General features: G+C 42.5%; 1 protein-coding gene and 1 long non-coding RNA gene across 3 annotated transcripts in view; one reads left to right on the top strand and one right to left on the bottom strand.

The window, feature by feature from the left end:
* The first annotated feature begins 601 nt into the window (after nt 1–601).
* LOC123857870 (uncharacterized) overlaps nt 602–23,213 on the top strand; it is a 59,050-nt gene continuing 36,438 nt past the window's right edge. Inside the window, exon 1 of the long non-coding RNA XR_006793992.2 lies at nt 602–750. This is a non-coding gene — a long non-coding RNA (uncharacterized LOC123857870). The remainder of the gene's footprint in view (nt 751–23,213) is intronic.
* Nucleotides 6,256–23,121, bottom strand: LOC123857869 (caspase-12-like). 2 transcript variants are annotated; one of them, XM_064577523.1, is made up of 12 exons: nt 23,003–23,121; nt 21,610–21,855; nt 20,242–20,301; nt 18,157–18,405; nt 16,777–16,836; nt 13,198–13,289; nt 12,617–12,790; nt 11,333–11,567; nt 10,570–10,716; nt 7,474–7,583; nt 6,980–7,100; nt 6,256–6,422 (listed from the first exon to the last, which is right to left on the bottom strand). In XM_064577523.1, the coding sequence occupies exons 1-11, from the start codon at nt 23,007–23,009 to the stop codon at nt 7,002–7,004; spliced, it is 1,479 nt and encodes a 492-aa protein (XP_064433593.1). In that variant the 5' UTR covers nt 23,010–23,121; the 3' UTR covers nt 6,256–6,422; nt 6,980–7,001. The 2 variants fall into 2 exon arrangements, with proteins under 2 accessions (XP_064433593.1, XP_064433592.1); XM_064577522.1 differs by lacking the exon at nt 23,003–23,121 and adding an exon at nt 22,494–22,808.

Raw genomic sequence — 23,213 nt, 5'->3', positions numbered from 1 at the left:
TAAATATTACTATGAAACTTAGAAGACAAATCTGTCGAGTATATACAATGAGAATATTTCTACATATAGATGATACTAACCACCATGAAATTGAATGGCATCATTTAGAAAAAGAATGTAGAAGGGAAGAGAAAATCAATATTATAAGCATATATACATACATATTTATAGTGTTGATATGCAGGTCACATTTTTAGTTTTATATTACATCCATTTAGCTAAGCTAGAACTAGGTTTCTCAAAATTTCCTTCCATGCAAATTTTCAGGTTAGCTTCATGCATATGAGATATTTTTCATGAAATTTGGAAGATTTGGAAGCAGTAGCCATGTGCTTTTTAAACATGGATGGTCAGTGAAGGACATAAGCTGCCACTCACATGCTTGGCTTGAGAAAATAGCCAGTTCCCAACTCCTCCAGGTCCAGCCAGAGTTTCTCCTTCAGCTTTTACAACTCTTGGGTCAGATGAATGTTTAGCTCCAGGTGTGAGTTTAGTGTGAGCTTCTCCTGCAGGACACGTCCATTTCTAAGTTGGAGGCTTGGAAACAGTGAGAGGCTGATGACCATTATCTTGGCTTCTATCTGATCCTTGCAGGTTTCCGCTTGTCTTGCTCCCTTCACTTCAAATCCATCTTCGGTTGCCCGGTGGACTTCTGGCTCCAGCCATACACAAAGAAGCATCAACCTCACATAGACCATTTTACTAACTTCCAGAGGCTTCTGTCTTCTGATTGAATCCTGAATGACACAGGTAAACAACCTTTCTCTTTATTATTTTGTTGTGGTGGTGGTGTTGGTGGTGGTAATACTATTGTAGCATCAAGAAGAGAGGAGCAGCATGAACTTGACCAGCAACAGAGGACAATGCCAGGCATGATACTCTTCTCTCTGGTACTGGGGATGGAATTCTACAAACTCCAAATTACTCTGGTCAGCCTACCTCCCATTAGGTTCTGCCATTAAGGAGCAAAGACAGAGATAAGAAAACCAGGGTGAGAGAAGAACCTACTTATTTCTCGGTTCCTGTCCACAGTGACCCTTCGCTCCAGAAGTAGTGGTTAGTTTCTGATCCAGGCTAATCCCATCACTCTAGAGCCCACCTAATCCCACCTGCTGAGGAACTGGCACTCCCATGTCCAGGCTCTAAAACACCAACAGCACTCCACCGAGCCCCTTCCTCCGAGGTGTGCATCCTAATTTTGCAGCATTTTTATTTTGATAACTTCAGCTCCTTCTTTTACTACCCCTCCACCTTAGAATTGACTGCCAGGTGCTTCCTGCAGATATCACCTTAGTGTTTCCTCCATATTCCCTCTTTTTGTTTTCAGTGTTTGAACACCAGACTCTGAAATCTCTGTATTAAGTTTAATTGCTTCATCTATATGGAGTGGTGTCTTTTGTCTTGTGTGGACCCTGTCTGATACATACTGCCTCTTAACACATGTGAAAACATACTGGAGGAGTACCCAATAGTTGGGAGAAAATTATCAAAGAAAATTTCTTTGAGGAGCTGGTATCTGAGCTGAATCTTCAGTGCAGAAATGTTTATAGAATGTTTTACCAAGTTCCTAGCATAAATAAAAACATTCAAGATGAATATTTTTTCTCCTGTTTGCACATATTGCCACTGTGACTATTTTTTATTATTATTAAACTACTATTATGAGGCATAATCAGGGATTAGACAGCTAAAAGGGTTCTGGAAATGGGTGTGGTCATTCCTGGGCATGAGATTAGGACACAGAAGGGCACCTAGAACACATAGACACACAGAGAGCATGACATAGGGAAGGGTAAGTCATTGTAGATGGGCTTCCAGATGGAAGAGGAAAAGTTGAAGGGAGTTAGGGCACAACAGAGTGTGTGAATTGTGAGACCAGGTTTGCATATGGTTCTGAGGACAGGGAGCTAGTAGACTGATGGCTGACATTCCATACAGAGCAGTCTCTCTGATGGAAGTCCAGTTACATTTCCAAAGGAGACACATGTGGGTTGAGGTTGACCAGGGATGAGTCTATGCACTATTTCCGATGAAGGTTAAGGTTGTTGGACATGAATCAGAGAGAGTGGGTATGGGGAGAACAGAAGAGATTTGGAAGTCAGGAAGTAGAATTGGCAGTGTCGGTGACTGATTTGTTGTAAAAGGAGAAAAATAAGAAGAAATTAACTTGCGAAGCAAGGTTTCTGGCAATGACAATGAGTGTGAATGGAAGTACCAGCCATCAGCACAATGCTTCTAGAAAGAGGAACAGAGCTGGACTAAGATTCTTAGTTCAGTTTAAAACCTGACATGTGTTTTGGTCCATGTGGGCTACAAAGTACCATAGACTTGGTGGCTTGTTAACAGCAGAAATGGACTGCCACAGTTCCGGAGGCTGGAAGCCTGAGACCAGGGTGCCAGCACAGTCAGGTGAAGGCCCTTGCAGACGTGTCCTTGAATCCTCATGTGGGGGAAGGGGTCAGGGATCTCTCTGTAGCCTCTTATACGGTCACTAACGCCATTCCTGAGGGCCCAGCCCATGACCTTAAGTACCTCCCAGAGACCTTCTAATAGCGTCACACTGGGCAATAAGATTTCAACACATGAATTGTGGGGACACAAGCATTCAGACACTAGCTGTGTGTGTTAGCTATCTATATGAAGTAAGCTCCGTGGATGTAGCAAACTTGTCTGTCTTGTTCATGGTTACATTCCTGACAGCTACTATAACATCAGGCAGAGAACAATCACACCAACACTGTTCATGGAAGGAATGATGTTTGATTGTGAAGGAAAAAATGTATTACGAATTTTTAGCACATAAATAATAGATGTTCCCAGAGAAGAATCTAGAAAAAAAAAATAGGTTTGATAAAATAGGAAAAAAAAAAACAACAAACTAATCACTAACTTAAAAAAAAAAACCCTAAGTTTTGTATTGCCAAGAAAATAGTTTGTATTGCAAAGCCATTTGCAAAAATACGTATTTTATCTCCAGAGCTCCACAACATCATGTTTTGTACATGGATTTATTCATCTAGTCAAGAAGTGAGGGTCTGCTCTGTGCCAGGCACTGCTCTGAACTCTGTGAATCCCGTAACAGAGAACAAATCACTGCTCTCGTGGTGCTTATATTCTTATGGGTTGAGATGCACATATAGGTAGTAAATGACATCCTGTGTCACAAGTAATCAGTCCTGTGGAAAAATAATCAAGAAGGGTAAGAATGTAGGGAGTATCAGAAGCAGGACAAGGCTGGCTATTTCGTTTAGAGCAGTGAGGCTGCTGATAAGGTGTTCCTTTAGTGGATGCCCCGAGAAGGGCAGGAGCAAGTCAGGTCGTCGTGGGGATGAGAAGGCTGATCGGTTCAGGCAGAGGGGTGAGCAAATTCTCACGTAAGGCTGTGCCTTTCCGGTAAGAGCAACAGCCCTGGTGGGGCGTGGAGCCACAGCGGTGGCCCAGCAAGCAGCTCCTGGAAGGTTATGGCCCCCCACTCAGGGCTGGCAGACCGAGACGAAGCCCCAGCTAACATTTAACTTGACTACAGTGACCCATAAGCATGCGAAAGGACGCCTAACCAAATTTGAAAGCAAACGAAAATTGAGTAATTTGGATTTGGGCCTGATAAATGAACAAAATAGATGATGCATCATGCTGGTGAAAATATAGGAAAATGGGCCATATTACGTTCAGCTCAAGGGGAGTGCACATTTGGACAATTTTTTTGGCACTACCCTACTTAGAAGATTTAAATTTTAATGCTTTGGACCCTGTCATTTCAGTTCTGAGAGTATTCCAGTAATATTATCAGAGAGAAATTTCAAGACGTATTTATGAGGAAATTTATTTATTATAAAACTGTGTAAGATAATAATAAATTCGGAAATTCCCTAACATAGTAAAATGCATTCTGATACCTCCGTAAAATAGAATATTAAACAGCCACCAAATATGGAAGCCATCTCTGGCAGAGACCGTCGAAGAGCCCCAGTATCTGTTTTTTTCCCCCCTTTCCTGATAGAAACTGCATGTTTTTAGCTAGGCCTTTGGCCACGTAGAACAAACACTTCACTTCACCATTTCTGTGCTGCCCTGAGTTTACTCTGTGGGGACTCAGTGGTGGTTCTTGGCTTCCAGGAAGAGAAGGCTCCCTGAAAGGGAGGGGCCTGAGTCTTCTGTGTCTTCCTCTTTCTTGCTGGCTGGAGGGCTGCTCGCGGTACCAGTAAGAGCTGCAACTCCAACGGCGTCTCTGACCAAGATGTGCTCTCTGAGATACAAGGTGCTCAGTGACGAGGACAGAAGGGACAGCCTGAGGACACCTCGGAGACCCCCCCACCCCCCAGTCAGCCCTGGATGGCTTTCCCCTGCCCTCACAGGCTCACGCTGTTTGCCTTACTCATCAGAATCCTCGGCGGTTATTTTGAAAAAAGAAAAGTGCAGGTCACAGAGTATCTTAAATGGTTATGTTTCTAAATACATCTGTGAGTTTGTATATGTGGGGAGAGAGAGAGAGACAGCAGGATGGAGGAAAGGGAACATAAATCATTTCATAGAACACATGATTTTTCACTTCCCTCTTTATAACTTTCCATTCTAAAGGGACATTTTTACATAATCGTATTGTTCCCAGGATTAAAACAAAGTAAAGCTTTTTTTTTTTTAGTGCTTATATAAATTGGCCTTCATTTGCAGTTTGAATGTTAAAATAATGAATATACAGATACAGATATATATTGGTAATTTTTTTTTAAAAAAATCAACATTCTGATAATTTTTTCATTGTTAAAAATACAATTTTATTTTTTTAAATTTTTTTATTATGTTCAGTTAGCCACCATATAGTACATCATTAGTTTTTGATGTAGTGTTCAATGATTCATTAGTTGCATATTATACTCAGTGCTCATCACAACACGTGCCCGCCTTAATGCCCATCACCCTGTTACCCAATCCCCCTCCCTTCAGCAACCCTCAGTTTACTTCCCAGAGTCCAGAGTCTCTCATGGTTTGTCTCCCTCTCTGATTTCCCCCCCTTCAGTTTTCCCTCCCTTCCCCTGTAGTCCTCTGTGCTATTCCTTATGTTCCACATATGAGTGAAACCATATGATAATTGTCTTTCTCTGCTTGACTTACTTCACTTAGCATAATCCCCTCCAGTTCCATCCATGTCGATGCAAATGGTGGGTATTCATCCTTTCTGATGGCTGAGTAATATCCCATTGTATGTATGGACCACATCTTCTTTATCCATTCATCTGTTGAAGGGCATCTCGGCTCTTTCCACAGTTTGGCTATTGTGGACATTGCTGCTATGAACATTGGGGTGCATATGGCCCTTCTTTTCACTACATCTGTGTCTTTGGGATAAATACCCAGTAGTGTAATTGCTGGGTCGTAGGGTAGCTCTATTTTTAATGTCTTGAGGAGCCTCCACACTGTTTTCCAAAGTGGCTGCACCAGCTTGAATTCCCGCCAACATTGTAAGAGGGTTCCCCTTTCTCCGCATCCTTGCCAACATTTGTTGTTTCCTGTTTTGTTAATTTTTGTCATTCTAACTGGTGTAAGGTGGTATCTCATTACATTCTGATAATTTTAAAAAATTACTACTTAGGAATAAATTCACACTGGCCTTTATATGTTTTTAGGGGGACACCTGGGTGGCTCAGTCATTAAGTGTCTGCCTTCAGCTCAGGTCATGATCCCAGGGTCCTGGGATCAAGCCCCGCATTGGGCTCCCTGCTCAGCGGGGAGCCTGCTTCTCCCTCTCCCTCTGCAGCTCCCCCTGCTTGTGCTCACATGCGTGCACTCTCTCTCTCTGACAAATAAATAAAATCTTTAAAAAAAAATATATATATATATATACATATATATATATATGTTTTTAGGTGAACTTATAAATGAACTCGGAGATAAAAGATTTTTGACATTCTGGGGTTCAAAAAAAATACTACTTGTCGTTCATTACAAAATATTATTAAAAATATCCTATGGCCAAGTTAGAAATAAATCAAAATAAATGAGAACCCAGTCTATAAATATAAATGTGGGAGTTCCAAGCCAAATATTAGTAACATTATCTCAAATGGAGAATAAATGACTGACCCTCTATGACAAAGATTTCATCCCAACAATATAATCATTGCTTAATATCAAGACTCCTATTAATGTAATCATATTATTTATGCATTAACTATTTTTTTATGTTTTCCTATACTTAAACTTTGTTTTGCAGTGCAAATGATTTACTTCTACAATAAAATGAGAAAACAAACATTATTTTTTTAAAAATTTATTAAGCACTAACTCAGCAACAGTATGACTGTGGTTTTAGCTTGGCGTTGGCTGAGGGTGGGCAAGTGGGAAGTTCGGTAGAAAAATATTCACGATTAAACGTTAACCTTTTAAAATAGTAGATTCACAGAGAACAGAATGGCTCAATTTTCCTGGAAAAATTAGAGAGAAGAAAACATAAGTAAAGGTGTTATTGGAGGTAAGATATAAATAGAACTAATCTCTACTATGAGGTGTGCCTTCACAGAAGGGCTATGGGCCCATCATTCCCAAAGGGGAGGATCTGCACGGGGGCCTCACTGTCTCAGCACAGACCCAACAGCCATCAGTTGACCCTGTGGTCCAGGTGGGCCTCATCATATATAGAGAAGGAATGAGACTTGGCCCAGCTGACTTCTTGGGGAGGAAGCCACATGTCAGCTGTCTGTGCAAGGCCAATTGTTTTATGCATGCATCGGAACAAAATATTTTCTACTCACTACGTAGGTCATTGAGAGACATGAAGACTGAAGAATTTTCTAGCTGGCTACCATTAGACTTACAATTTCTGATAATTTCAAATGAAAGCAGAGTTTTACCTAGGGCCATTAAGAAAATGCAGAGGAGACTGACTAGTGGGCAGTTGCTCTTGGTTCCCGCTCTCCACTCTAGATTATATGTACAGACTATGAGAAGGGAGCACCCAAATCCGTTTCTTGGAGACATTTACCTGAGATGCTTCATATGGATTTTTAATTCCCAGGAAAGAGGTAGAAATATCGTGTCATGGATAATCTCTCAATCGTGGGCATCTGGATCATTGTATTTGGCTTCTCAAATGCATTTTGAACCTAAGATAGTAAAGAAAATCTTCAGAGATTTCCTAAGAGGGAAATCTGGACTTCTCTCTCAGGAGTAAGAAAATTTATGGAGTGTATTAAGGCTAGTATACACAGAAGAAATTTTTAGCTTTTCCTTGGCTATAGTGCATACATGAACAAAATAGTATCATCAAAAGCATTTTCTGAATAAGCAAAGCTACCAGAGTCAGAGAAACTCACTCTGGTTCCATGCGGTACTTCAAAAAAACCTCCTCTTTAAGCAAACCTGGGGTACCGGAAGGAGTGTCATGATGGCTTAAGATCTTTCAGGATTCCCAAAAAAGGGTTTAAAAATGGTTGCACAGCTTTCCAGGGCATAACAGTGAAAAGACAAGAAACCTACCTTTCGGAAAATCTCCTCCAAATGGTGACAACAAGAATACTCTCCTAAGTAGTAGATAAGTTGGGAAATGAAGACAGAGCCCTCTGTGTTCATTCTCCAAGAAACATTATCTGCAAATAAAAGGCATTGAAATATTGGGAGATATGGCCTTCGTATAAGTGTGGAGGACTCTTAGAGCCATAGCTTTTGGACACGGTTTGATTTCGATGCTTTGGAGGAGAGAGAGACAAATCTGGATAAAGCTGGGTGTCAGGTTTCCACAGCAGGCGCAGAGAAAACCGTCGCGGGCCCTCAGTTGAAAACGCCCTGCGTGTTCCCAGGCAGAGCCAAAGTTATCCCCCCGACTACTGCAGGAAGTGGAAAAGAACAGAATTCCTTTCAGCACTTACTATATAACCAAAAAAAGAATCTAGATCGCGCGATGCCTTGAGTCTGGACCTCCTCACCATCTGCACTGTTTGCCACTGTAATACTGTACCTGCACTTCTTCTTCACGCACGTGGTTTGAGCCTCTGCTTCTCCTCACTGTTGCAGCGTGATCAAACAGCCGATCGTCCCCTGTTCGTCTCTTCACCTGCAGCTGCCTCCCTGTTTCTTCTTCCTTTTTGTAGTTACATTTCTCGGGCTTGTCTCACTCACCATGTTCACACGCTCCTAGCCCGCTCGCCCCGGGCTGCTGTCTGCCTGCCGCATTAACTTCACGCAGAGCTCCCCTCCCCGGCCAGCCATGGCCTCCGAGTCATTAAACCTCACGGTCCCTTACTGAGCCTCACCTGTACCTGATCCCTCATTCAAATCAGAAACTGGCCATAACTCCCATAGATTCTTTTTGGTAACTCTGACAACACATACTCTTCTTACTTTGCTTTCTTATATTCCAACCATACTCTCGGATCCATTCTGCAGACTGGGACTTCCATCTCTCCAGTTCAAGCCTCCGCTTTGGGATGTCTTCTCAATCTGTTCTCTGTTCGTGGATCATTTTGTCCACTGTTAGAACATTAAAGATAATCCCTAGGCAAGCATCTCCCCAAATCCTGATGCCGATCTCTTTTCTCAAATATACAGCCTTGTAACTCTCTTCTTTTCCTCCTGAAGTATGCTGAAGGCATTTCACACTTTCTTGCAAGATTCCCATTTTAATGAAGGCACCACAATCATCCCTGGTGACCTCAAGTCCCCTGTGTCACCCCTTCTATTCACCTGCCATTTCCACTAAACACCGGATCATACAAATTTTACATACTAATTATTTCTGGATTCAATAGCTATGTCTTCCCAAGACTGGCATTATCACCTGTGGCCCATGATACTGCAGTCACATTTTAACCTGCCTCCCCATATCGCCTCTTGCTGTACCATAACCCATTTCCCACAGAACCCCCAGAGTGGTCATCTAAAAATGTCAGTCTTATTTCATGATGTACTTTTCACCAAAATTTCCTATTACTATTACTGTAAAGTAATATTAGTAATAAAGCATGTCAACATAAAAGATCAAATCCTTCCCTAACATAGGAGGCCTCAAATTATATGGCCCCTGCCTACCCCTCCATCCTCTCTCTTGGTACTGGCCCCTGGCTCAGTGCTCCAGACACACTGGCCCTGTTTTCCAAGCTCCTCTCTTTCCCAGGTTCTCTGTGTACAATGCTTTTTCCGTCTGGAATGTCCTTCTCTTACTATTGACACAGTTAACTCCTTCATTTTTCAACACATTCTTCCTGAAAGCACATAACAGGGTTGACAGTTATTGTGTTCTTGTGTGAGGTGGTGCCTGTATCTTCCTCTCAGTCCATCTCTGCCCCTCTGCTCGTCACTCCGTAAGGCTCAGCAAGCACGTCTGCTTCAGCTGTGCATCATATGCCCTGAAACAGTGTCTCCGCTCATCGTTACATGTACAGAAAGGAATGGAGGAATTACACATACTAGACTTCATGCCCTTAAATTAAATAGTCTCTTAGAGCATACATCAGGCTGGATAAGCCTTTTTAACTTCCTTTAGTAGCTAAAAGTAGAGAGCTCTTCTTTCCAATAAAACTTTATTCAAACTCCAACATGTAAGACAAAGTAGAGCTGTTCCAGGTATGGAATGGGTGTTTTCCACACGGCCTGTTTCCTGTTTCCCCAGACTAGACTCAGAGCATCCTCCTGGGCCAGCGAATCTCAGGCCCTCCCCTGGACCTACGAATCGGAACTCTACGTGTAATGACATTCTGTGCACATCCAGGTTTGTATTCATTACACCAGAGCACTTAGAGCTGTGACTTGTGTGGGGCACCTCGGTGGCTTGGTTGGTTGGACCTCTGCCTTCTGCTCAGGTCATGATCCCAGGGTCCTGGGATCGAGCCCCGTGTCGGGCTCCCTGCTCCGTGGGGAGGCTGCTCCCCCTGCTTGTGCTCACTCTCTCTCTCTCTCAAATAAAATTCTTAAAAAGAACTGTGACTTGTGTAAACTAGATTCTGGAAATTGCCTGGGTTCTGTAAATCACTCATAAAACAATACCATAGATGACCGTTAAATAGATTTCCCACAGGTTTCACCATGATCAAGCATTATCTTCTGTTTCTATCTTTTACTATGTCTTTCCTGCCAAAGAAGGATTTTCAGTCATTGGCTCCATTACACTGAAGTCAGGCATTTGAATGTTAACTAAATTTTTAAGACTAGATTCAAATAACCAGCCAAGAGGTTCTAGAATGTGTGAAGCAAGTATTACAGTGTTACTTGATTGCCTTCTTTAACTGCTAGTAGATGATCAGGTGGACCAAACCATGGGACTAAAATACACTTCTGTGCCATTGCTATATTAAGTGAAAAGCAAACAAACAAACAAAAACAACTGTTCATTTATTTATAGTTACACTATTTTAAGTTCGGATCCTCACGAAAGTCCGGTTTACTTTGAAAGTTTCCTCCAAAATCAAGACTTCCAGCTTTCTAGTTACAAAAATAATCTCAATATTTTAAACCTCTTCTCTATAAAGCCTATCATTAGAGAAGAAATGTTCTTCTATTAGTGATCAAGTAGGATCATAGCCAGGCCTGTGATCTGGAAACTGATAGGAGATTGAGAGACTGCTCTCTAAAGTCACTTACGTGGAGTCGAAGATTTGAAAGCGATGAAGTCCTTCTCCACATGGGTCTTTTCTATGGCATCACTGGAGATATAATGCCGCAAGGGCTGGTAATATGTCCACGCAAATGCTTCTCCCACATCAGTCACCCAGACAGCCCCGTCACCTCCTGGAAGAGAAACCCTTGTCTTATGAAAGAAGTTACACACACAGACACACACACAAAATCTCTTCTACCATTCTACCCTTACTTCAGTACATTCCAGTATGGAATTTATTAAAAATGCAAGTATGTCACTACTAGAAAAACCAACTCACTGACTGGACCCATACAGAGCCCACTTATGTTTAGAATGACCTTGTCCCAAAGGATCGGGACATTCGTTATTATTCTGGCATGCTTCACACTTCTTAAAAAATGATACAGACTTAATTTCTCTCTTTTTTTTCAGATTATTTATTTATTTATTTGAGAGAGAGAATGAGCGGGCGTGTGAGCACATGAAAGAGCAGCAGAGGGGGAGGGAAAAGCAGACTCCCCGCTGAGCAGGGAGCATGATGTGGGTCTCAATCCCAGGACCCTGGGATCATGACCTGAGCCGAAGGCAGAGGCTTAACAACTGAGCCACCCAGGCGCCCCCAGACTTAATTTCTTTCTGGCCCAGACCTGAGTGCAGTTCTAAAATGTTGTCTCTGTCACCCATCCCTGGGACAATGAAGGCTAGCTGCTAGGCGAATAGAAAAAGATGCCTGGCCCCACCCTGGGTCCCCTAACCCCAACTCACTGCCTCGGCAGGCCTGCATGATGATGACCTTGGGCTTGTCTTTGAGACTCCAGCAGTTACGGTTGTTGAAAATCTGGAAGATGGTGTCATCGGGAAGAATGTCCGGCTCTTCATCTCTGTGCTTCGTGCCACAGATCCCGTCTAGGGTGCCGTGGGACATGAACACCAGGAACGTGCTGTCGGAGAATCTGTGCTCTTGGCGGGTGGCGAAGTTCTTCAGCTCCGTTTTCATTTCCTGAAAGAATCTCTGGAGTCACTACCTAGGAGCTCTCCATCTACAGTTTGTACTCAAATAGTAGGTGGAGCAGGCTTTAAGGAATCAGACGGTTTGGACAGAATGGAATTGTAAGAGAAATTTTGTTCTGACATAAAACCAGAAAATTAGACATATAGAATATAAAGGTTAGCAGGGTTTTGTTTTGCTTTTAAGATTTATTTATTTATTTATTTATTTATTTGAGAGAGAGAGAGAAAGAGAGAGAGAGTTGTGGGAGGGGCAGAGAGAGAGGGAGAATCTCAAGCAGACACCATGCTGAGCACAGAGCCCAACACAGCACTCAATCTCAGGATGCGGAGATCATGACCTGAGCCGAAACCAAGAGTAGGACGCTCAAACCAGGCACCCCTAGCGGGTTTTTCGTACAGTGTGTAGCCCAGTGGTTTTCAGTAGAGGTTTTAGGCTGGGGGAGGTGCTGGGAGGTGGAGTATAAGGAGGGGCACGTGAGGTGGCAGGTCTCCCACCGGAAGGCTTTGCTTTCATCTGTATTACATTTTGGGGTTCCCCTAAGTTTTTATTAAAAAAGAGTGAGACAGAGAGTAAGGGACTGTTTCTTATCGACATAAAGTAGAGACACTTAAATTTCTTCTGAGATTTAAAATGGTTTGTCCAAAATCACCCAAGAAATTTTTTGGCAGAGACAGGATCACAACTTTGTGTGTATGTGTGTGCTCACAATCTTTTTTTTTTTTTTTTGACTGCATACTTGGCTTTACATTTAGACACATAATATTGAAATTATAAAGGCCTCAGAGTTGTGTTTCACATAGACTATCAAGTCATCAGTGCCTCCCAAACTGAGAGCATTAGACAGATCCAACATTTTTAGCAAAATACTACCCTATAAATCTTTGCTGTAAAAATGTGCATTGGAAGAGGCTGAAACCCAGGGATGCCTATTCTGGAGAAAGAGAATTCTGTAATGTGCACTGTGTTTTTCCAGCTGCAAAGGAAGAAGTCCAAGAAGGAAAGGGGAGGAAGCTTATCCCACTCTCCTGGGCCATTACCAGAGCTGTGAGATTTTCCTTTATAACCACCGAATATCCAAGGTTTTCAAGCAGGCCTCGCATCCCTGAAATGTCATTTTCAGAGCCTTCTCGCTCAGAAAGATAGTCAAATTCTTTGTTGCAAATGATGAGGGCCAGGCGTGTTCGGCCCTCCTTCTCCATCACTGGATATATCTGCAAATAACAGACACAGGGTGAGTTACATGTGGCCTCCCCACTTTTGCCTCCAAAGTCCACACAAAACAGACTGGATGGCTGGAGGACTTGGGGATGGAAATAGGTACTCAGGCAGAAAGACACAGGACTCCAGACTGAAAGCATGTACAATAGCTGAGCATGCACTCCGGGAACCTGGCTTTGGTTCAGTGGTGGGGAGGAGTTTCAAGTATGTTGGAGGACGGGCTGAAACAGACAGGAAATCTGATGGAAGGGCCACTTAATTAGATGACATGATTAAATAACATCCTATGCCTTTTGGGCCGATCCAAAGGCATCTGTATCAAGAACTAAAATTCCCAGTGGGTTCCCAGGATGCAGTTTGAGTGGACAGTCCTGTGTGTTCCTACTCCAAAGGGTGTTACCTCATGTACTCTTACAGTCTTCAGTCCTTGAGAATGCTTACAGGGACAAAGCTTCAGCACATCCACTTGGGAAGCCTGGATTTCCTGAATAACTATGAAAGAAAAAAAAAAAAAAACTCTTTAGGGAGTAGCACCCCCTGCCTTGCAGTCACGGAGATCTTTTCACTGGGCTCTCATTCTTTGGCAATGCTTACTGCCATCCCTTCAAAAAGCTTCATATAACAAGAAAACCGTTTTGTATAAAAAATGACAAAAACAAAAATCTTGAGTAGTCCCTCTTTCTTTTTGCTTCTTGCTGACCCCACCGCCAGTTTCTGTTTTTGTCAGTGGTCATGACAAATGGTGGCTAATCTTTCATACCCAGCACATTAGACTCACATAAGCACAGTACCCAAGATCTGGAAGGAGGCCTCATGCTCATCTGGCCTGGTCAAGTCATTATTCAGATATCTGAACTCCACTCAAGGTATCCCTACTGTGTTGTTATTACCACTAGTGAAATGTCTCCACTAACGGGGAACTTGCAGTGTTCTAAAGCACTCTGAACAGTTCTGAGGATCCCAAAGCCTGAACCTTGTAAGCACTGGTACGTATTTCCTGCACTGGGACCATCCAGAAAAATGTCTAATTCCTTTCCCGCTGAAAGCTCATGAGTATTTCTATGGCTTCAAAATATCTTACCTTGTGTTTCAATTATTTTATGTAAATGCCCCCAGAAAAACAATGATTATATTTTATCTTAGTTGTGTTTACTGTATGGTAAGCTTAATTAGGACAGGGAAGGCGTGTTTAATTTTTGTATTTCCAGCATCTAGAATGATAGTCTGGCACAGATTAAAAGTTTATAACTGCTTGTTAATGAATCATTACCTTCAGATACTTGAAAATAGCCACCAGGTATCTGCCACCTTCTCCTGCTTTTTGTTTTTCCAGAGGGAAACCAGCCTTCTGTTCCTTCCAGTATTTTTGTGTAAGAATGATTTCATCTTTTGAACCAAGCAATCTGTTAATTTGCCTGCATCTCTCCCCATCTACTGTCCTCCCCAAAAAGAGGAGGGAATATACTTCCTCCTGTCTTAAATGACTCTCTGTGCCCTGAATTCCAATTCCTCTCACCCGCAAGAACTTGACTCAGGCCTTTATTCAGCCCCATCCCATCCATGTCTCCCTCTTCCCCCTGCTATGTTCTCCCCATGGCATATCACGTGCCTTCACACCCCTCTGGTCTCACAGACACCTCCCCTCCATGCCCTTCCCCTCCAGCTGTTGTCCCGAGTCCACGTCTCAGCACAACTCCTTAAAGGTGGTGCCCTGCTGCACTGTTCCCACTTTCTCAACTGTCATTTTGTTCTTGTGTGCAACACACCCTGGCTATCACTCTCACCTTCAAATCCTTGTGATCAAAGTTCCCACTGACCATTTGTTGCTTTTCCAGCATTTAATCTGGCGGAACACATCTTCTTCCTTCCTTGAACAGTGTTCTCCAGGATTCTGTGATGCTGCGTGTTATGGCCATTCTTCCTCAAGCTGCTGGCTTTCGCTCTCCTGCCACACGTCTAAAAGTTGGGTCTTTCTACATTGGACCCTCTGTTATCCTCTGTGAGTCACCTCTGCCCAGGCGGCCTCATCAGGCACATCATCTTACTTACTGTCTACATGCTCCTGAATCCCCAGAGCTATTCCTAGGCCTGGTTCTTCTGTGAACAACTGGGTTGAATCCACCTGTGTATTCAATGTCTACCCTGGGATGTACTACACACGTCAAAGTGAACATATACAGGGAAGGACTCCTAATATTTGTCCATGCCTAGAGATCTGTTTCTCCTGAGTTCTCCCTCAACTACAAGTTTTCTTCTACCTCAGTTAGTCATAACCTTCACCTAGTTGACAACCAAAACCAAGATTCATCCTGATTCCTCTTCTTCCTGCATCAGCCCACAGCCTATCCATCCGTGGTTTTTGTTGACTCTACCTCCAAAAGAGATCAGATGTCACCACTTGTCATCCTCTCTGTTAGTACAACCCCAGCCTAAAAGCTATTATTTCTTAACTGAAATATTTGAATACATTTGGCCTTTCTGATGCTATGCTTCTTTATCACTCCTCCATTAAATACTTCTAAAGGCTTTCCATCGCAAATAGAAAAAAGGCCCAGAGTAGTATGGTAGCTTCAGCCTGAGTCCATAACAGCTCTACCTACCATGTACCCTAATTTGCTACTCTCCCATCAGATTGGCTTTTTGACATGACACATCCATGTGTGCTCAGGGCCCTTGGACTTGCTTCTTTTCCATGGGATGCTTTTGCTTTAGAGTGTGGCACAACCCCCCTCTATAGTTCATGTACCAAAATATCACCCCAAATGAGTTATCATAATTGTTCACCCTGGCCCACATGCCTCGCCTCTTTTCTCTTGTCCATTTCCTGACTGGTACTACTTTTTTTTCATGTTTACTGTCTATGTACCTTCACTACACTGTCAACCCCATGAAAGCAGGACCTTGATTTATCTTGCTTACTGCTATAAACAGTGATTAGAAGAATAGACAGTAGTTTTCAGTTAATGTGTGTGTGTATGTGTGTATACATCTATATATGTATATATATACAGCAAATAAAAATTAAAACGTTTTTATGCCTTTGTAAACTTGTCCAGAACTTCTGAAAATATGGTACTCACAACACAATACAACACTACCCCTTTCTACACACTGCGATTCTTTGATGTGGTTCAGTAACTCCTCAGTTTCTTTAGTGATCACACAGTATGTGTAACTAGTCCTGTTGTGTGCTTTTTAACATGCTTTTCTCATCCTTGCTCTGATTATGCGGTTGTTACTTGCTTATCTGTTTGGTGTTCTATGAATCTTTTAAAGATGTTATTAATATCATTGAAAACTGAGTCCCAGAAATGCTGGGTTATTTACACCAGAGAACATGGTTAGTCAGTGGCCATGTTGGGCTCAGTGTACAGATTGCTTGCGTTTTATTCCAGTTCTCTTTCTACTACAGTGTACGGCCTCTCCATCTTAGCTCACAGAATGTCACCAAGCGTCCGTGACACTGCCTGTCATAGGCAGAAGCCACGTGTGCAGCCTCCAGCCTTCTCCCTAATTTCATGATCTTCACTTTCACTTCCAGATTCTTAGAAGATGGAAGAGCAGGGGGTTAAATGCTGACCTTCCTTTGACACGGGTAGGCAGAGAAGGAAGAAATCACTTGGAATTTCTGAACCCGTCTCTTGCCTCTCCACTGTAACTTAGGGCCCCTATCACTTAGGGCCTTACGCTGAGTGAGGTCTGAGGGTTTGTGTGAGCCACTGGTTTGGTGGCACCTGCTAGAGGGAGAGCCAATGCCTGGGATGACTCAGCGTTTTCTTCTTCCCCACTTCCTTCAGGATTATTTCAGATTCTGAGGTGGAATGAACAAAAAGTTAAGGATCAATGTTCTACGCTGAAGATTATTTCCAGAGATGGAAACTGACTAAAAACAGTTTCCTAGGTCTTCACTGCAGTGCCTTCTGACAGCCCTAGTGGTCTGAGAGTGTTCATTTGTGATGTGAGATTTGAACGCACTTACCTGTCAGAGAAGATGACTTGCTGCTCTCAGATTCATCATCTTCATTTTCAGCATGAGATTCTGAAAGAATAGGAAAAGAAGATTTGTTAGCAGAACTAGGTTTCTAGAACCTACACGCCAGAAACTCCTTCCCTTGCACTCACAAGAAAGTGATGATGTTCGGCATGGGGTAACTATGAAGCATGGACATTTGGCTCATTTTCTAAGCTCCAGGTTTGTCTTACAGGACTGTGACTGTGCCATGTGAAGGAAGAGGCAGAGTTTCCATGATACAATGAAGAGCTCCTTATGTTCCTGCTTATATAATTCAAGGAATAATCAAATTCTTTAATCAAGGCTTTTCTGCAATAGCATTTCTCATTGTGAGGAGAGAATGTACACAGCTCTATAATGTTTGGTAGTCTTTCAGCAACCACAAAATGATCCCAGAAGGATGTTCCAAGTATTGGGAATACACTCATGTATATATTGTACTCTAGAGCGGGGGTCAGGAAACTCTGGCCCATAGGCCAAGGTCAGTTCAACAGCAGTTTTTTGGTCAATAAAGCTTTATTGGGACACATCCACAGTCATTTTGTACTGATTATCTATTGCTAACTTTATGCCACAGCATCAGATTTGAGTCACTGTGACAGAGAAAGTTTGGTCCAAAAAACTTAAAATATTGACTCTCTTGACCCTTCAAAGAGAGAGTGTGCCGACCCATGCTTCAGAGAGAAAGACACACTTATGTTCCACCAATGTTCCCCAGATTCCCTAGGTACTCCTTTAACAAAGACAGTGTAGGTTCTCAGAGATTTATCCCTTGAGCCAAGCCACAGCTAAGTAGGAGACAGTGGATTTTTTTTTTTCTATTGAACATTTTACATGTGGGAATAACTCTGGAGTCCACAGACTATGGCCAGAGTAGCACAGATTAGCTAAAGACTGTCCCTGAATTTACTAGAGCTCCAGCAACATTTATGCATTTCACAAGTATTTACTGAGCACTTATTATGTGTTAGATGCCATTTCCATAGTTGGGGCTCTCTTCATGAACAAAGCAGACAAAGCTCCATGCTTCATGGAATTTACATTTTAGCAGAGGGAGATACAATACAGCAAATAAGAAATGTTAAAGGATGATGGAAGGTGACAGTTGCTGAGGGAAGAACAAGATGTGTAGGAGTACAAAGTGATTTTGGATGCTGCCACATGGACTGGGGGGGCCCGGGGCCTTTTGCCATCTTATATAAGTTCGTCAGGCAAAGAAAGTACTAAAGATGTGGATAGTTTGTTCTCCCCTTGCAAATAGAAATAAGAAGACAGAGATTGTATAAGAGAGCGCATAAGAGAGCAGATAAAGAGTAAGTTAGTAGTCCTTTGGCCCCAGATACTCACTTAAACTCAGCAGGCTTCTGGAATTGTTGAAATGGTCCATAAATACTTTGCCTACCACTTGAGTTTTCTCAGTGAGATCATCAACCAGGTTTTCAGTCTTATTCACAATGACGTTCACTTTTTTCCCTATTGTTTTTAAGTCATGTTTATCTAACACCTTCTTTTCCTTCAAGTCCTCCAAGAAGCCACCAAACATGGTGCTGGCAATCATCTTTATCTCATTGACTGGATCTTGTGGTGATCTCTTCTCTGTGAGAACAATAGGATTTTAGGAATTGATAGGACTTTAGATCTCTGAATCTAGGCCTATGGTTCTCAAATTTAACAAGGGAGAGTATCTGAGAGCTTGGTAAGCAGAGCTTCCTGAACCCCATTCCTAGAAATCTGATTTGATAGGTCAGAGTAGAGTGCATTATTTTTATTTCTAATTATGCTTTTGTTGACTCTACCTCCAAAAGAGGTCCAGATGTTACCACTTGTCATCCTCTCCATTGGTATAACCCCAGCCTAAAAGCTATTATCTCTTAACTGAAATATTTGAATACCTTTGGCCTTTCTGATGCTATGCTTCTTTATCACTCCTCCATTTAAATACTTCTAAAGGCTTTCTATTGCAAATAAAATCCAATTCTTTCTCACTTTCAAAAAGGCCCAGAGTAGTATGGTAGCTTCAGCCTGAGTCCATAACAGCTCTTCCTACCATGTACCCTAATTTGCTACTCTCCCATCAGATTGGCTTTTTGACATGACACGTCCATTTCTGCTCAGCACCTTTGGGCTTGCCTCCCTTCCATGGCATGCTTTTGCTTTAGATTGTGGCACAAACCCCTCTCTGTAGTTCAAGTATGCACTGAACATCACCTCAAATGAATTCTCATAATTGTTCACCCTGGCCCACGTGCCTCGCCTCTTTTCTCTTGTCCATTTCCTGACTGGTACTACTTTTTTTTTCATGTTTACTGTCTATGTACCTTCACTACACTGTCAACCCCATGAAAGCAGGACCTTGATTTATCTTGCTTACTGCTATAAACAGTGATTAGAAGAATAGACAGTAGTTTCAGTTAATGTGTGTGTGTATGTGTGTATACATCTATATATGTATATATATACAGCAAATAAAAATTAAAACGTTTTTATGCCTTTGTAAACTTGTCCAGAACTTCTGAAAATATGGTACTCACAACACAATACAACACTACCCCTTTCTACACACTGCGATTCTTTGATGTGGTTCAGTAACTCCTCAGTTTCTTTAGTGATCACACAGTATGTGTAACTAGTCCTGTTGTGTGCTTTTTAACATGCTTTTCTCATCCTTGCTCTGATTATGCGGTTGTTACTTGCTTATCTGTTTGGTGTTCTATGAATCTTTTAAAGATGTTATTAATATCATTGAAAACTATGAGTCCCAGAAATGCTGGGTTATTTACACCAGAGAACATGGTTAGTCAGTGGCCGTGTTGGGCTCAGTGTACAGATTGCTTGCGTTTTATTCCAGTTCTCTTTCTACTACAGTGTACGGCCTCTCCATCTTAGCTCACAGAATGTCACCAAGCATCCGTGACACTGCCTGTCATAGGCAGAAGCCACGTGTGCAGCCTCCAGCCTTCTCCCTAATTTCATGATCTTCACTTTCACTTCCAGATTCTTAGAAGATGGAAGAGCAGGGGGTTAAATGCTGACCTTCCTTTGACACGGGTAGGCAGAGAAGGAAGAAATCACTTGGAATTTCTGAACCCGTCTCTTGCCTCTCCACTGTAACTTAGGGCCCCTATCACTTAGGGCCTTACGCTGAGTGAGGTCTGAGGGTTTGTGTGAGCCACTGGTTTGGTGGCACCTGCTAGAGGGAGAGCCAATGCCTGGGATGACTCAGCGTTTTCTTCTTCCCCACTTCCTTCAGGATTATTTCAGATTCTGAGGTGGAATGAACAAAAAGTTAAGGATCAATGTTCTACGCTGAAGATTATTTCCAGAGATGGAAACTGACTAAAAACAGTTTCCTAGGTCTTCACTGCAGTGCCTTCTGACAGCCCTAGTGGTCTGAGAGTGTTCATTTGTGATGTGAGATTTGAACGCACTTACCTGTCAGAGAAGATGACTTGCTGCTCTCAGATTCATCATCTTCATTTTCAGCATGAGATTCTGAAAGAATAGGAAAAGAAGATTTGTTAGCAGAACTAGGTTTCTAGAACCTACACGCCAGAAACTCCTTCCCTTGCACTCACAAGAAAGTGATGATGTTCGGCATGGGGTAACTATGAAGCATGGACATTTGGCTCATTTTCTAAGCTCCAGGTTTGTCTTACAGGACTGTGACTGTGCCATGTGAAGGAAGAGGCAGAGTTTCCATGATACAATGAAGAGCTCCTTATGTTCCTGCTTATATAATTCAAGGAATAATCAAATTCTTTAATCAAGGCTTTTCTGCAATAGCATTTCTCATTGTGAGGAGAGAATGTACACAGCTCTATAATGTTTGGTAGTCTTTCAGCAACCACAAAATGATCCCAGAAGGATGTTCCAAGTATTGGGAATACACTCATGTATATATTGTACTCTAGAGCGGGGGTCAGGAAACTCTGGCCCATAGGCCAAGGTCAGTTCAACAGCAGTTTTTTGGTCAATAAAGCTTTATTGGGACACATCCACAGTCATTTTGTACTGATTATCTATTGCTAACTTTATGCCACAGCATCAGATTTGAGTCACTGTGACAGAGAAAGTTTGGTCCAAAAAACTTAAAATATTGACTCTCTTGACCCTTCAAAGAGAGAGTGTGCCGACCCATGCTTCAGAGAGAAAGACACACTTATGTTCCACCAATGTTCCCCAGATTCCCTAGGTACTCCTTTAACAAAGACAGTGTAGGTTCTCAGAGATTTATCCCTTGAGCCAAGCCACAGCTAAGTAGGAGACAGTGGATTTTTTTTTTTCTATTGAACATTTTACATGTGGGAATAACTCTGGAGTCCACAGACTATGGCCAGAGTAGCACAGATTAGCTAAAGACTGTCCCTGAATTTACTAGAGCTCCAGCAACATTTATGCATTTCACAAGTATTTACTGAGCACTTATTATGTGTTAGATGCCATTTCCATAGTTGGGGCTCTCTTCATGAACAAAGCAGACAAAGCTCCATGCTTCATGGAATTTACATTTTAGCAGAGGGAGATACAATACAGCAAATAAGAAATGTTAAAGGATGATGGAAGGTGACAGTTGCTGAGGGAAGAACAAGATGTGTAGGAGTACAAAGTGATTTTGGATGCTGCCACATGGACTGGGGGGGCCCGGGGCCTTTTGCCATCTTATATAAGTTCGTCAGGCAAAGAAAGTACTAAAGATGTGGATAGTTTGTTCTCCCCTTGCAAATAGAAATAAGAAGACAGAGATTGCATAAGAGAGCAGATAAAGAGTAAGTTAGTAGACCTTTGGCCCAAGATACTCACTTAAACTCAGCAGGCTCGAATTGATGAAATGGTCCATAAATACTTGACCTACCACTTGAGTTTTCTCCGTGAGATCATCAACCAGGTTTTCAGTCTTATTCACAATGACGTTCACTTTTTTCCCTATTGTTTTTAAGTCATGTTTATCTAACACCTTCTTTTCCTTCAAGTCCTCCAAGAAGCCACCAAACATGGTGCTGGCAATCATCTTTATCTCATTGACTGGATCTTGTGGTGATCTCTTCTCTGTGAGAACAATAGGATTTTAGGAATTGATAGGACTTTAGATCTCTGAATCTAGGCCCATGGTTCTCAAATTTAACAAGGGAGAGTATCTGAGAGCTTGGTAAGCAGAGCTTCCTGAACCCCATTCCCAGAAATCTGATTTGATAGGTCAGGGTAGAGTGCATGAGTCTTTAGTTCTACCAATGTCTCAGGTGATATCAAAACTACTATTCTGAGGACCACATGCAGAGTACCACCAATCTTCCCCAATCCTATGCTTTTTTACTGGTGGAGAAAGTGAGCCTCCAGGAAGGAAGCAAGTTCATTAAGTAGCTTAGTGATGGCTGCCTCATTTCAGCTTGGTATCATCTGTGATCCCTTCACTTCCTGTCACTTTTCTCAATACCTCTTTTAAAAACACACTATAGTTAATACAGCTCAGTCGTTAAGCGTCTGCCTTCGGCTCAGGTCATGATCCCAGGGTCCTGAGATCGAGCCCCACATCGGGCTCCCTGCACCGTGGGGAAGCCTGCTTCTCCCTCTCCTACTCCCCCTGCTTGTGTTCCCTCTCTCGCTATGTCTCTCTCTGTCAAATAAATAAATAAAATCTTTAAAAAAAAAAAAACTAACCCAAATGTTTAAAAAAAAAAAAGTATTACCACCTATGGAAGAATGCTTGTTTCCCTGGCCAGGGCAGGCAGGGCAGGTCTGTATTCTGAGATTGAGAGCACACATTGTGGCTGGCTTGCTCACTGCTGGAAATGAAAGGTCACACAGAGAGCAGAAATATGGAGGAAATGAAATACACTCTCTTCAACTGGATAGCCCCTCACCCTGACGAGAACACTTAAGAAATGGTGAGAACACTCAGTCAGTATGAGTTCAAGGAAAAGACTAAAATCACAGGAAAGTTCTGAGAATGTAGGTCCAGATATTTTACACTTCCCTTTTTTCTCCAAAAAGCTGTAGCTTCTCAGCCAAAATACTGTGTCTGCTCCACACTTGCTTACTGTGCCCCAAGCTCCCATCCCTCACATTCCCAGAGTAAAACAGTCCTCTCTCATGAGAGCCCCCTTTGGGGGGGCTCTACCTCCTGCACCACACTCCTTCCTCCTGAGCTGTAACTCCCCCAGAACACGGACCTAAAAGACAGAAAACAGGCACTCACCAGCCATGCTGCTCTGGCTCTCTGCGCAGGAAAGGTAGTGAAAATGAAAGCAGCCTTCTCCCTTTGTTCTCAGTGGACTGGTGTGCTGGTGTTGCCTAAATGGGAAACTCCAGCCTTTCAAATTCTCTTGTCCATGCAGAGATAGAATTTGACTCTTCTGATATGTATCTTACTTCCTTTGGAAAACAGGAAGCATATCTGTCTTTTCTCT

The sequence above is a fragment of the Mirounga angustirostris genome, unplaced genomic scaffold (genome assembly GCF_029215605.1).
Source record: "Mirounga angustirostris isolate CCGP_5_RB_7025 unplaced genomic scaffold, mMirAng1.0.hap1 SCAF_13, whole genome shotgun sequence".
NCBI lineage: Eukaryota > Metazoa > Chordata > Mammalia > Carnivora > Phocidae > Mirounga > Mirounga angustirostris.
This window is presented reverse-complemented; position numbering and strand designations above follow the sequence as displayed.